This window comes from Mytilus edulis, chromosome 3, assembly GCF_963676685.1.
Source record: "Mytilus edulis chromosome 3, xbMytEdul2.2, whole genome shotgun sequence".
Classification (NCBI taxonomy): Eukaryota; Metazoa; Mollusca; class Bivalvia; order Mytilida; family Mytilidae; genus Mytilus; species Mytilus edulis.
Window position 1 is genome coordinate 71175436 of NC_092346.1, and position 14845 is coordinate 71190280.

Here is a 14845-nt window from a genome sequence, read left to right on the forward strand (position 1 = left end):
TAATTCTAAATAATCGATAAAAAGATTTCAGTTTTTACTGCCTGGTGTAAAATTATCAAAACCTTAGATACGAGGTTTTTGCATAACAGCGACGATATGTTTGCTATTGGCCACTGATACACATGTTATTATGTTGTTGATTAATCGGTCACTTGACTTTTATTTTGGTAAATTCCCGCCACGACTATTATTGAAGACAGAAGACAAATACCATATTTCAAGACTTCTGTTGAAGATAAATTAATTCAATTCTGATTTATAGAAAATGTTGGTGACGGTAAAATCTATTACACGATTTAAAGAATTCTTTTATTAATATTGAGTACTGAATTACCGTTCTATTATTAATGTCTGTAGCGAAATGCCTGACGACTCTTTTGTTTTATAAACAATTTAACTGTTCTCTTTTTAATTATATTATATTTACAATGCATGAATACGCATACTTTAATGGTAACGTGTCAATATTTTGCATTGTTAGTTGCAGACAATAGGATCAGCATGGTAAGTTGTTTTATTTATAAGAAAAATGCTATTATTTGTCTGGTTAAGTTGAATGTTTTTTCATATTTTTTTGTGTTGCTGTGGTATGATTTATTTGTGTATATTTTTAATACACTGAAAAAGAGTTGGTTGATTTGAAGAATTTTTTTGTATGATGGTTTAGTTAATAGTCAACCACGAAAGTTTTGATAATCTTTACCTAATCTTCATTTTGTAAAAGCAAATGTATCAGCTGGAACATTCAAAACATATCCCCTAGAGTATGGACAAAAGAAGGTTTCTGACTTTTCAATTTAACTCATTACGGCCAGTTACATATCTTTTACGACGTTCGACGAAAGAATTGTCCATTAAATTGACAAAAATTCTGTCCGCAGTGAAAGAGAGTCTTCTAAAATACTGTGAAACTGTTTACTGGCGTAGTGGTATTAACCATATCTGAATTCTAAAAAAAACTCTAAAGAACTTCTGGATAATTTTAAATCTCGATATTTCTCTGAAATTAGTTTTAAAACCCTGTATACCACCATTCCCAATGTGAAATTGAAAAATTGTTAAGAAATAATCCACAATTTTTTTCAACATAAAAATGGTAGCATACGCTATAAATTTATGACTTTGGGATACCATACGGCATATCTTGTTAATAGTGAAAAAAAAGTCAAACATGCTACACAGAGGAACAAGAAGTCAGTATGCTGGAGTTTCTTATTGACAACATATTTGTTGAATTTGGAGGTAGATTTTTTCAACAAATTGTCGGCATTCCTATGGGACGAACTGTGCGCATTTCCTTGCCGACCTCTTCTTATTTTCATATGAGTCGGAGTTCCTTCAGACACTTATCAAAAACAAGATGATCAAAGAAGCCAGATCATTTAATTTCACATCCAGATATATTTATGATGTTCTTTTCATTAACAATCCAAACTTTTCTGATTGGGTTCCATAGATATATCCTCCAGAACTAGAATTTAAAGAAACAACAGACACGGCTTCCTCTGCCTCGTTTTTAGACTTATACCTCGAATTTGACTTAAACGGGCATCTCAGTACCAGAATCTATGACAAATTTTAATTTTGAAATTATCAATTTCCCCTACCTTAGTAGCAATATACCAACTTTACCTGCATATTGGATATACATTTCCCAACTCATTCGGTATTTAAATGCTTGAAGCTGCTACTCAGACTTTGTTAAACATCACCAGTGTCTGAGCAAAAAGTTGATGAACCAGGGTTATGTCAAAGAACGTCTCGTCCTTTTTCTAAAAAAAAGTTTATCAAAGATACCAAGACCTTGTTGATAATTATTCCGTATCAACTTCACAAATAATACACGATGGACTTGAAGTATAGATCATAGGTACTGACGTTGTTTATCATCTTAATACCATGTTATATTATTATTTTATTTGTCTTTGTAAATTATTACTTTTACTGTATGGTCTATTTTTAGTACTATCCATTTGACGTGGCTCGGTACTTATACATCCCATCATAGTGTTATTGTGCTATGGTAAAAAAAAAGTATTCTTGTCTTCGTTTTTGCCTAGAACACGGTATTAAATAAAACTGGAAATCAACATCAAGTTTAGAAAACCTGCATTACTTCTTACAGCGTAATTTCAATGTTAGTTAGATTATTTTTGAATTTGATGTTACTATATTTTTTTCTTCTTAGTTGATTTTTTCATATTCAACCTCTTTATTATGATAAAAAGACATATTTTGCATTATAACTACCGTAATAAATAAATTACAAACACTTGATAGTGTGACTAAACCTTTTCATATTATGTAAATATGAAATTTGAGAACTAAGCTTATTCCATGCATGCATGGACGAAGGCAACTAACGTTAACTTAGTCCATACTTGCATGGACTAACTTTAAAGTCTGCTTGAAAAATTAAATAATTTCAAATGTCCATGTAAAGTTAGTTAAGCTCATGCATGCAATTGGGCCAAGTTTGTTGTGTTAGTCCATGCAAGTATGGACTAAGTTAACGTTAATTGCTGTCTTCCATGCATACATGGCATAAGCTTAGTTCTCAAGTTTTCATGTTTACATAATATGAAAAAGTTCAGTCATATTATCAAGTGTTTGTAATTTATTTATTAAGGTAAGTTTTAATGCATAATTTGTCTTTAAATCATAATAAATAGGTTTAATATGAAAAAATCAACTAAGAAGAAAAAAATGATAGAAACATCAAATTCAAAAATAATCTAACTGACATCATGAAATTGGGCAGTAAGAAGTAATGCAAGTTTTCTAAACTTGATGTTGATTTCCAGTTTAATTTAATACCTTGTTCTGTGTGCTTTGTCTTTAAGCCCTTTTGTTATTCTATGTCATACAGGTGAGAGGTTTAGCTAAAAATGTAGTGCACACTGAATAACCCGCGTAGCAGGTTATTTTAAAGTGTGCATCACATTTTTTATGTTATTTCGAATAGACAGAAAAAAAATTACAGTCATTCCTTATAATTAAATTTCAATTTCCATTTTAAGCCGGAGTAAATCATGAAAAAACGTTGATGACGTCTCGGTCTCATGACAAAATTATGTCTATGAGCTGATAGAAAAGGCACTGTCAGCCAATCAAAAGACGCGTTACATCCAAAATTAAAGTATATCTAAATAGTATACAGAAAAGCGTATCGGACGCACGGATTCCTAACGTGTTTTTCTATTTTCATCAGTTGTTGTTTTTGCGTATATTAAGTATCTTAAAAATAAGATTGGAGTCAATCTGAACAATCTTCAACGTCCTTTGAGATGCCATTTGGTAGAATTCATATTGATCAACTGACAATTATTCGGGTTTTGTTTTAACATTTTATTTACCTTGTATGTTGTTTTTTTTTTGTCTTTTACATTGTAAATTTTCTTTTAAAAAAATGCTAAACAAATCATGTCATGAAAACAAATTCAAACCAAGAAATAAACAGGTTTGAGTAGTTTTCATATTCCTTTTAAGCTCACCTGGCGCAAAGGGCCAAGTGAGTTTTTCTCGTCACTTGTCGTCCATCGTCCGTCGTTAACTTTTTTACATTTTGAACTAGAGAACCACTGAATGGAATGAAACCAATCATGGCATGAATGTTTCTTATGAGTTGCTGACCAATTGTTGTTTCTTTGAAGCCTATCAATCACCAATGTTGGCTGCCAGCGTGGGACTACGTTAAACATTGTACCATACGGACAATACATACGAATGTCTTCTTTTAGAGAACCACTGAATGGAATGAAACCAAACATGATCTGAATGTTCCTTGTGAGGTGCTGATCAAAGTGAGCTTTTCTCATCACTTGGCGTCCGTCGTCCGACGTCCGTCGTTAACATTTTACGTTTTGAACTTCTCCTAGAGAACCACTGAATGGAATGAAACCACACATGGTATGAATATTCCTTATGAGGTGCTGAGCAAGTGTTTTTACTTTGAAGCCGATCCATCGTCCAAGATGGCCGGCTGCGGGGGACTTCGTATCACATAGGACCCTATGGACAATACATACGAATGTCTTCTTTAAGAGAACCACTGAATGGAATGAAACCAAACATGACATGAATGTTCCTTTTGAGGTGCTGACCAAGTGTTGTCACTTTGTTGCAAATTTATCATCCAAGATGGCCGCAAGCGGGAAATTCGTTTAACATAGGACCCTACGGACAATACATACAAATGTTTTCTTTTAGAGAACCACTGAATGGAATGAAACCAAACATGGCATGAATGTTCCTAATGAGGTGCTGGCCAAGTGTTGTTACTTTGTAGCCAATCAATCCTCCAAAATTGCTGCCTGCGGGGACTTAGTTTAACAAAGGACTCTATGTGAAGTACATACCAAATAAAATTGAGAATGGAAATGGGGAATGTACCAAAGAGACAACAACCCGACCATATAAAAAACAACAGCAGAAGGTCACCAACAGGTCTTCAATGTAGCGAGAAATTATCGCACCCGGAGGCGTCCTTCAGCTGGCCCCTAAACAAATATATACTAGTTCAGTGATTATGAACGCCATACTAATTTCCAAATTGTACACAAAAAAAAAAAACACTGAATGGAATGAAACCAAACATGACATGAATGTTCCTCATGACGTGCTGACCAAGTGTTGCTACTTTGTAGCAAATCCATCAACCAAGATGGTTGCCAACGGGGGACTTAGTTTAACAAAAAAAAAACATGGGAAATATATACAAATGTCTTCTTCTAGAAAACCGATTAATGGATTGAAACTACACATGGTATGAATGTTTCTTTTGAAGTGCTGAACAAGTGCTGTTACGTTGTAGCTGATTTATCATCCAAGATGGCTGCCAGCAGGGGGAGAAAGTTTTACATAGGACCCTTTTTGAAATAAATACAAATGTTTTATTCTAGAGAACCACTAAATAGAATGAAACCAAACATGGCATGAATGTGCCTCATTAGGTGCTGACCAAGTGTTGTTTCTTTGTAGCCGAACCATCATCCAAGATGGTCACCAGGATTTTTTTTTTATTAAATTACGGGGCAAATATTAAACCAAATTTGGCCTCAATCATTCTTAGGGTATCTGTTATGATTTTAATCTATTTTTACTTGATTTCCAAAACCAAAGTAGAATCAGGTGAGCGACACAGGCTCTTGATAGCCTCTAGTTATAAAACACTAAAAGACCAAGTGTTTTATAAACTTTCTTCATAAGAATGATGGCATATTTTTGCTGTTGAGGAGGAAAACACGATTTAAAACTGACCATTCGATACCAATTGTTCAAGATAAGTTTAAATCCAAATTTCACCTTTCTCCGAAATAGTTAGATTCCGTTCGTTTGTATTATTTCATGATCGGGAGCAAATGAAAGGTGTCCATTAATATAAATAAAAGATGATGTGAGATATACGTCAAAGTCAGAATATCCCAACAACACCAAAAGCCAGAAGACATATAGAGACAACATACATTTTTTTAAATGGACAAGTATGTCAAACACTAAATCGCATCGAGTCTAAAAAGTTGTGAATATTTCTAAACTAATGACTGAAGTTCTTAAATCGAGTTTTTGTTAGTTTTGAAAATTCAAAACTGAAATTCAGAAGAGCAACAAACTTAGAAAAAATAAAAATAAAGACGCATGCAATACAAGTCTTTCATACAAACAGAATACGCTCGTGATTTATAAAATTATATAGTTTTCCTATGAACTCATATGCGAAGTAATGTTTGTTTTCATCATTTACTTTAATTACAGTCGAGTGAAATAAGCGAGGAACAGAAGCAAGGTAAGACTTTATACACCGCTATGACTAAGAAATACCAGGCGTTATAATATTTATAAAGTGCCTAGAAAATCAACCTAACATTGTTAGAGTAGATCTTATCCCCTCCTCTAACCATTGTGTATTCATAAAAATATGCCAGGGTTCAAATATTCAAACATGGCTAGTCCGTATCAAACGGAATAAAAGACAGCTACTTAAACGAAATAATATTAATAACGTTGAATTTAAAGATGAATTTGGACTACACTTTCATATACACCTCTCTCGATGAATGTGCGATATATAAAATTGACTTTGTCCGTGTCCGGTTGAATTGGACGCTTTTATTTCATATTTCATCTCTTCATGAAAGATTGATTATATTTTGGTTTGGCACTTACTGTTTTTGAGTTGTGACGTTTTATTATCAGCTGTGAAGGGCAGTTATTTTCTGTTTGTCGATATTTTGAAACTTTTTATTTACCTACTGAAGATGAACAGTGTCGAAAGTTTTCTTTGTTTGCTTGGTTGGGAAAAATATATAATATTTTGCCTTGAACATTTTTATTTTTTTTGTTTGGAGCTTTACAATTTTGAGTTGTACCGATGTACCGTGCAAATGCAATCGAATGTTTCTTACTGAACTTTAAATAAAAGACACAACATATGCAGCTAAGATTTCGTCATAGCTGACTTCTAGCTAGAAATGGAAACTGAACTTTGGATGAAAAGTAAATTTAATTTTGGGACAAAAAAGGTAACTTCAATTTTTTTATAGTGAGTTTTTCGTTTTCGTGTAGCAACATTCTAGAGCACCTGCATATGGAGTACATATTTCTCACTTTAAACGATATCCCAAGAGTTCTGCTTGTTTTTCCACTTACCTCCTCAACAAATGAGAGTTATAACTTGTTTTACATGTCGTGAGCACCACAAAGTTAGCCAAACTTTTTACCTTCCTGAAATCCTGAGTTCAGCCTTGGTTTTGGTTAGGTTCGTGTTGTTCAAGTGTTATAATAATTTCTCTGTCGTGAGCTGTTGACCTATTTGTCTTTTGTCTTATTATCTTTTGACCATGTCTGTACTTCTTAGAATTGTGACTATTTTGCACCATTTCGATTTTTCTTACTTTATGCGTACACATTATTTTTAAATCTCAGATATCAAGGAATGGTTTGATATATGTGATACAGATAAAGATGGTAAACTGGCTAAAGAGGAAATTGCGACATTGTTACGTGTGGTAGGAAATAATCCTACAGAGGATGATATCACACGAATATTTACTGAAGTTGACACAGATGGTAAGTATTACTAATTCCGCAAAATTTGAATTCCGTTCTTTTATATAAAAAAACTTGCTATTATGTATTGAAAATCAGAAAACAAAATTGAAATTGATTGGCCGAATAAAATTTACTAATAACAAACAATACAGAGTTGGTATTTTTCAACTGAACTATATTTTTGAATTCTGTGGGACATTTGTGACATAACATATTGAATAAAATAAATATGATACGAAATTATGTAACCGCAACTCGTCTTTCTGGAATACGCATCCTCAGGTACGTTTGAGGTAACAATTTATATCAAAAGTTTGTATAAGAAAAAATATAAAAACTTTTATATAGGGAAAGGGGTTCATATACAAAGGGGTAAGATCAAAAGGCGTCAGTCTAAGCCGACCAACAACAACATGGCCAACTAATCGTAAACTGTAATTGTCTTTTCATCTTACTACATATAGCTATGTCATTGATAATCATACCTTATGTCACTGTTGTTTTTTTTTGGGGTGATTTAAAAAAAAATAAAAACACACAAAATACTACGCAAACATTTAAGAGTTTAACATTGGAAAAGGTCTAATTCAAACCAAAGGTTAATTATAAGCCAATTAACCTTTTTTTTTCTTTGCATTTATTTTGTAATTTATTGAAATTTAAACTAATTTTTTTATACCCTTAAAACATCTATATAGCAAGAAATTTACTGTGTAACGGGTAATAAAACACAGTGCATCTTTAGAGTTATGGACCAAAATAATATATATAATTGACCATGTTCTCATTCTTTTATGCATAAAATATTTGCTACTCTACTTTTAAACAGCCAGCCATCCACAAATCCATTCATCATATGCTTATATGTTAAGATCAAGCATAAACGATATTTCGTGAGGATTTTCATTTTATGATAATCGATCTCGTAATTAAAGATTAAATGCATTTTTTTTAATTTTTAGACATATTGATTAAACTATCATTTATCCCACCATTTTCTTCGGAAAATGCCTGTTCTAAGTCAGGAATATGACAGATGTTTTCCATTTGTTCAGATAGTTGAGATAGTCTAACAATTGATTTTGTTAGTTTGTATGGACTTTTCCTTTTTTTTAATTTACCTAGGAGTTTTTTTAATTTACCTAGGAGTTTTAATTTACCTAGGAGTTTTTTTTAATTTACCTAGGAGTTTTTTTAATTTACCTAGGAGTTTTTGTTAATACTTTTTTGTATTAAAGAGTAGTAAAATATAAAGAACAACAAAGCCAAAACAAGAATTATGTTTTCGCAAAAGAGAATATTTAAGAAGCAAAATTTCACAATTGCTAAAAAACATTAAAACAAAATCAAATGTCATTGATAAATGGCACACTGCACAACTTCAGCAATGGTAATCTTAAAAATTATGTTGCATCTAACTAAAAATTTGGGAGAAACAAATATCTTTTCAATATGAACTGTTTTAAACAGAGGAAAAACTAAACAAAGCTCCAAATTTCATCACACCACATACGAATTGAGGAAGGATGGTATGAGGATCTCTCCAATACAAACCAAAGCTAAACAGATAAGAACTGGGTTTTTCCCAAGAATCCGGAAACAACCGAACAATAAAATGGATTAAACAATCAGACAAACGAGAAAAGGCTGACAAGAAATCATTAGATTTTTTCTTTAATTCGGTAATGAACATAGTTGATATACGTATTCAACATTTTAAAGATAATTTTACTCCTAACAACAACCATAATAGCCCAGTTTCTCGTAAAAAACATAAGCTAAAATAACTCGCCAAGGAATTTGTTTTTGTCCCGTCTGATAAGGCTGCTAACAATATCATTATTGTTTGACGTAAATTTTACATTGAGGTTCTACAAAAGGAAATCACGAATTCACCAACATTCAAACTGACTTCATTTTCGGAAAATAACATCTGTAACAGATATAAACTTTTAGCTTCCTCTTTACAAGCAGAACCAAATACAATGAAAGTTCCAACTATGTACTGGCTTCCGAAGCTACACAAAACTCCTTGCAAATATAGATTTATTTCGTCTTCAAGCCATTGTTCCACAACTAAACTATCTATTCTACTTACTAGTACACTTGGTACAATCAAAAACCTGGTAATAAATTGTTCAAATAAGGCCTTTGAACATAGTGGAATTAATTACTTTTGGAGTGTCAAAAAATCGTTGGAAGTACTTGATAAATTGCATGCTTATATTGGTGATTTCGAATTTGTTCAAAGTTTTGATTTTTCAACCCTATATACCACTTTGCCTCATAATCTTATTAAGAAAAATTCACATACCTAATTAAGTGGCCATTTAAAAAGTCGGAATGCGAATATATATGTTCAAACTCTTTCAGATAATTTTTTAGTATTTAGTAACAACAAACAAAAGAACTATGTCAATTGGACCTGCTTTGATACTGTAGCTTATACACAATTTTGTTCGCTATGGAGATTCCGTATATCGTCAGGTTATCGGAATTCCCGTGGGGACTAAATGTGCACCACTTATTGCGGACCTGTTTCTGTATTGTTATGAGTTACAATTTATGACTAAAATCAGCAAAGACCCATCGAAACAACATCTGATTCAAAAATTTAATAACACTTTTAGATATTTAGATGATATATTGGCTCTCAATAATGACGACTTCGGTATCTACACTAAAGAGATTTATCCTGCCGAACTGACTTTAATCAAGCTAATACTAACAATTAACACTGCCCTTTCCTGGATCTTGATATCTATATCGTTAACAGTAAGCTTAATACCAAAATTTATGATAAAAGAGATGATTTTTCTTTTCCTATTGTTAATTATCCATTTTTAGATGGTGACGTTCCCTTGTCACCATCTTATGGTGTTTATATATCTCAACTTGTTCGATTCGCTCGTCTATGTAACAACGTATTTGATTTCAACGAAAGAAATCTCTGTATTACTGAAAAATTATTAAACCAGGGTTTTCAATATCACAAACTAATCAAAACATTTACTAAATTTTATCATCGGTACAAGGACATCATTCGTAAATATAAATCAACATGCAGACATCTTATATGTTCAGGTATTTCACATCCAATATTTTATAGTAATATTCTTTATAAAGCACTAAAATGTCGGCATTCACCTCAATAGCTAACCAAACCTTTAAACAGACTTATTCGGAACGGATAGGGTTGCGATACTGTTGTCAGGTCATTAAGGATTGCATATTTTGGTATTAATATTGATTCACTCATAGGGTCTTTGCATCGGAAATAAACACTATTATTCTAAAACCAGTTGTTGGTATGATACGGGTTATGTTCTTCTCATATATTTTATGATGGTATGATACTAAACCCTTAACGGGAGGGAGTTTACTTGATTTTGATATGATGAAGACATAATCTTTCAATCAGTTTAATTGGAGGTCTGGGAGCTGGCATTTCAGTAACTGCTAGTAGTCTTTTGTTAATGTATGTATCATTGTCATTTTGCTTAGTTTCTTTTGTTACCTATTCTGACATCGGACTTGAGATCTCACAAAACATGTTTAACCCCGCCGAATTTTTGCGCCTGTCCCAAGTCATGAGCCTCTGGCCTTTGTTAGTCTTGTATGTTTTTTTAATTTAAGTTCATTATTATGTTTTTGAGTTCAGTGTGACGTCAATTTTCACTGCACTAGTACACAATTTTATTTAGGGGCCAGCTGAGGACCACCTCCGGGTGCGGGATTTTCTCGCTGCGTGGAAGACCCATTGGTGGCCTTCGGCTGTTGTCTGCTCTTTGGTCGGGTTATTGTCTCTTTGACATATTCCCCATTTCCATTTTCAATTTTAGTATCAATACGATGGCGTAACATGACTTTTAACATTTGTATATATGTAACACTCAGAAACGTGTCCTTCCCCCCCAAACGTGTCCGATTCCCCCAAACATGTCTAGTTGAAAACTGCGCCAAAGCGTATCATTTGTATAAACGCCCAAACGTGTCCATTTCTCAACTAACCCCCAAACGTGTCCAATCCCCAAAACGTGTCCATATCAAGCGTTATTTGGTTATTACTATTTCATTAACGTATACTAATTTTACCATTTCATTAAAAATATACATAAGCACGTTAGTACTTTTTCAAAACGGAAGAAATAAACTGGCTTAAAGTGGGGGCGTCATTTCGGCTATTTCGTTTGTAAATTGTAAGCAAACATGTTGAGTTAAACAGTACAGTTAACGGGTCAAAGTGTCCTTTTCTCTGCTCGTTAAAACTTCAATGTTCTCTCTAATTATGCATGAAATACTGACAACTGGACAATTCGCAATCAACAGCCTAAAGTTAATTTATTCAGTAGAACTGAAAAAAACATTAAAACTTGTATGTTTTCTCTAATTTGCATGAAATACTTGCAACTGGACAATACGCGATCATCAGTTTAAAGTTTAGTTTAAAGTTAATGTGTACAGTACAACTTTAAAAACATTAAAACTTGCGAAACTATTGTGCGCTCTAAATATGCATAAAGTACTTGCAACTGGACAATACGTAATCAACATTCTAAAGTTTATTTATACACTACAAAATAAATTTGCATTTAAAACCGGCGTTGATCACATAACAGTAATATTCATAAAAAAAAGAATCTATAAAACTTATGCATGGAATATTTGGCACTGGACGTTATGTTTCTTATCGTGTGTCTTTAGTGATGGTGGAAACCTAAAATTTATTAAAAACCCGGATAACAAGTTTATAATTTGATGGGCTTTTGAAATACACACAAACTATTGACAAAAGTAAAAAAAATACTGTTAAAACCCCGCCATGCAATATTCGGATAAATATAAAAGGCATCATCGGAGTTTATAAGTACAAAATAATTAACAAAGTTAACGATTAATTCAACTCCAGAACTATGTGTATGTTCGCTCTAAACGAATATGAAATACTTGCAACTGGACAATAAACAACTGCTGTCAAAGTTACTTAATAATAACAGATTAATTTTGCAATTATTACAATCATTAAAAACCTAAGAGATACATGTAAAAGCGCTAAAAGACGTGTAACGTTTTGGAGTTAAATATTGGACACGTTTTGGCGAATAACAATTATCGGACACGTTTGGGGGTTATGAAATCGGACACGTTTGGGGAATATTGTACATTTCGGACACGTTTAGGGAGAAAAGACACGTTTGGGAGAATCGGACACGTTTGGGGGAAAGGACACGTTTGGGAGTGTTACATATATATTTTCAGTGGTTTCCCCCAAAAACAATTATTGACCCTTAGATTAAATCCCTTTTAGGTACTGGTCTTATAGATGTGGAAGAATTTCAAGCATATTATGTAAAAAACATAGCGAATGTGGACGAAAAACAAACCCTTATAGAAGCCATTAACAGCTTTGATAAGAATAACGATGGTTTCATCCAACGGGATGAATTAATGAAATTTATGAAGGACTTATCAGAGGAGCAGGCACAAGGAATGCTTGATATGGCAGACAAAAATGGCGACGGAAAAGTTGACATTGAAGGTACGATACCGATATTTTTATTATAGATTTGTAATATCTTCATTGTGTAGAATCAAAGAGGAATTGTAAAAACCAAAATAACAAGATAACGTTTCAAATGATAAAAAAAAAAAACACAAAATTAACAGTGTTGAATATCAGGTAATTCGGGGAAACAAGAATTATTGTACCCATGTTGAAACCTTCGTATTATTTTCTATTCAAACTTGTTTATATATCAATCAATTGTTTTTATGGTAACATGCATGATGATGATTTCCTGGAAGACATATAATAGAAGAAATTTACGACTCATGAATAGATACTTTGGCTGTTTAGACAATTTGGTAGTATCACAACGTGCTTATTGAAAAAAGTAAAATAACAAAAATACCGAACTCCAAGGAAAATTCAAACCGGAAAGTCAAATGACAAAATCAAAAGCTCAAACATAAAACGAATCAAAAACAACTGTCATATTCCTGACTGTGAACAGGCATTTCCTTATGTAGGAAATGGTGGATTAAACCTGGTTTTAAAGCTAAACAGCGCATAGTTTCTCTTAATGTTTCAATTATTTTTCTTCTGAGACTTAGCATTAACTTATGTATCAATAAATGTAAAAGTCCTTCCTTACTTTATTGTCCCAACGAACTGTATTAGTTTAATTTCGATGAATAAGCTGTCTTATTGGAAAACCGATGAATAAGCTGTCTCATTGGAAAACTGATGAATAAAATGAGACATGATACCACATTTTAAATCTGTTCATAAACTTCTATTTTCCAGAGTTTGTGGAATTGATGATGGCGATGTAAATCACGTAAATTATTGAACAAAAAGAAATCAATGGCATCACTAGATTCTTATATCAAAAATATTGCTAAGTGTTTGTGAAGATTATTTCATATACCATCTGAAAATAAAATCGCATCCTTTTTTGTTTTTGTCTCTGTAAGTTTCTGTTTTGTGTTCACGTCTGTTGTTATTAAAGGTGAAATAAATCATTATGAGTTATACATGTCAAAATGTTTGTTTGTTTGTTTTTTGTTTGTTGTTGTTTGCCTGATGACGTCACATTGAAAGAACACATCTTTTTCCAGATCATTTAAAAAGAAGGATATTAAGATTGGCGAAATGGACGCCACACTAAAATCCGAAACATACAAATGAACCAAAATTATATAAAAAAGTACACAAGACTGACAAAGACTAGAGGTTGACCATGGACAGGGGGAAACATGTGGCGGTGTTTATACATGTTTTGTGAGATCTCAACCCTCCCTGCATATTTGGAATAAACAAACAAAACTCAGTTTAGAAGAAGACCGTTGTTAAAAATAGCAAAATGACAATTATCAATAGAAATTAACAAAGGAGTACTAGCAGTTACTGACATGCCAGCTCCAAAAGTTTGTAAAGTCTTGTATTATTTCATATCGGTTAAGAATTAGCTTCTCTTATTGGACAACAAGGGGTCACATGACATTCTTTATTCTTTAGTAAAAAAAATATCGGTTTTAACAGAAAAAAAACGACAAGAAAACCGGTCGTTCACGGACTTGTACATGTTAATGACCAGTTGGGAGTGGTTTCTCTGTTTAGAGTGATGTCCATTTTATATTGAAGCTGTTGAATTGTTCACAATATGTTTTCGTTAATTATAAAATTATAGAAACATTTATTTTGTATTTATAATGAAAAATTGCACTTAAATGAATGGCAGTGACTTATAGTTACCACTATAAATGGTCTTCACTCTTTCCTATATAGAAATCGTACAATAACTCGAGTTTGCCTTGTACAATTTGAATTTATGAGAATTTTTAAAAACATGGTTCCTCAATGAAATAAACACAATAACTTTTATATAATTATTGTGGTATATGCACACCTAGGATTTTTTATCTTTGAAGAAGTAATAGAAGACGTTTCTGGATCTACAGATTTCATATGAGTACTTCAAACACCAACATCTATGCCAACTGCTCTGTCAGTTGGTTCAACATCTACATCTATGCTTACTGCTCTGTCAGATGGTTCAACATCTACATCTATGCTGACTGCTCTGTCAGCTGGTTCAACATCTACATCTATGCTGACTGCTCTGTCAGATGGTTCAACATCTACATCTATGCTGACTGCTCTGTCAGATGGTTCAATATCGACACTTTTGGTGACTGCTTAATTTAGCAGATGGTTCAACATCGACGCCTTTTCTGACTGCTTTGACAGATGGTTCAACATAGAATGCTCTGTCAGCTGGTTCAAGCACAA

General features: G+C 32.7%; 1 protein-coding gene across 1 annotated transcript; it reads left to right on the forward strand.

Annotated features, from left to right (window-relative positions):
• The first annotated feature begins 416 nt into the window (after window positions 1-416).
• On the forward strand, window positions 417-13568 carry LOC139517316 (calmodulin-like). The gene is made up of 5 exons (XM_071308244.1): window positions 417-504; window positions 5755-5785; window positions 6925-7068; window positions 12359-12589; window positions 13358-13568. Exons 1-5 carry the CDS (start codon window positions 433-435, stop codon window positions 13384-13386), a joined length of 507 nt encoding a protein of 168 aa, XP_071164345.1. The 5' UTR covers window positions 417-432; the 3' UTR covers window positions 13387-13568.
• The last annotated feature ends 1277 nt before the right edge of the window (window positions 13569-14845 follow it).

What these genes read in the sequence shown, in the direction of transcription:
- LOC139517316 (XM_071308244.1), top strand. Translation starts at nt 433, where the DNA reads ATGAATACGCATACTTTAATGGTAACGTGTCAATATTTTGCATTGTTA. An exon ending in CAGACAATAGGATCAGCATG is followed by an intron (nt 505 to 5,754) that starts GTAAGTTGTTTT and finishes CTTTAATTACAG; the next exon opens with TCGAGTGAAATAAGCGAGGA. An exon ending in CGGAAAAGTTGACATTGAAG is followed by an intron (nt 12,590 to 13,357) that starts GTACGATACCGA and finishes TCTATTTTCCAG; the next exon opens with AGTTTGTGGAATTGATGATG.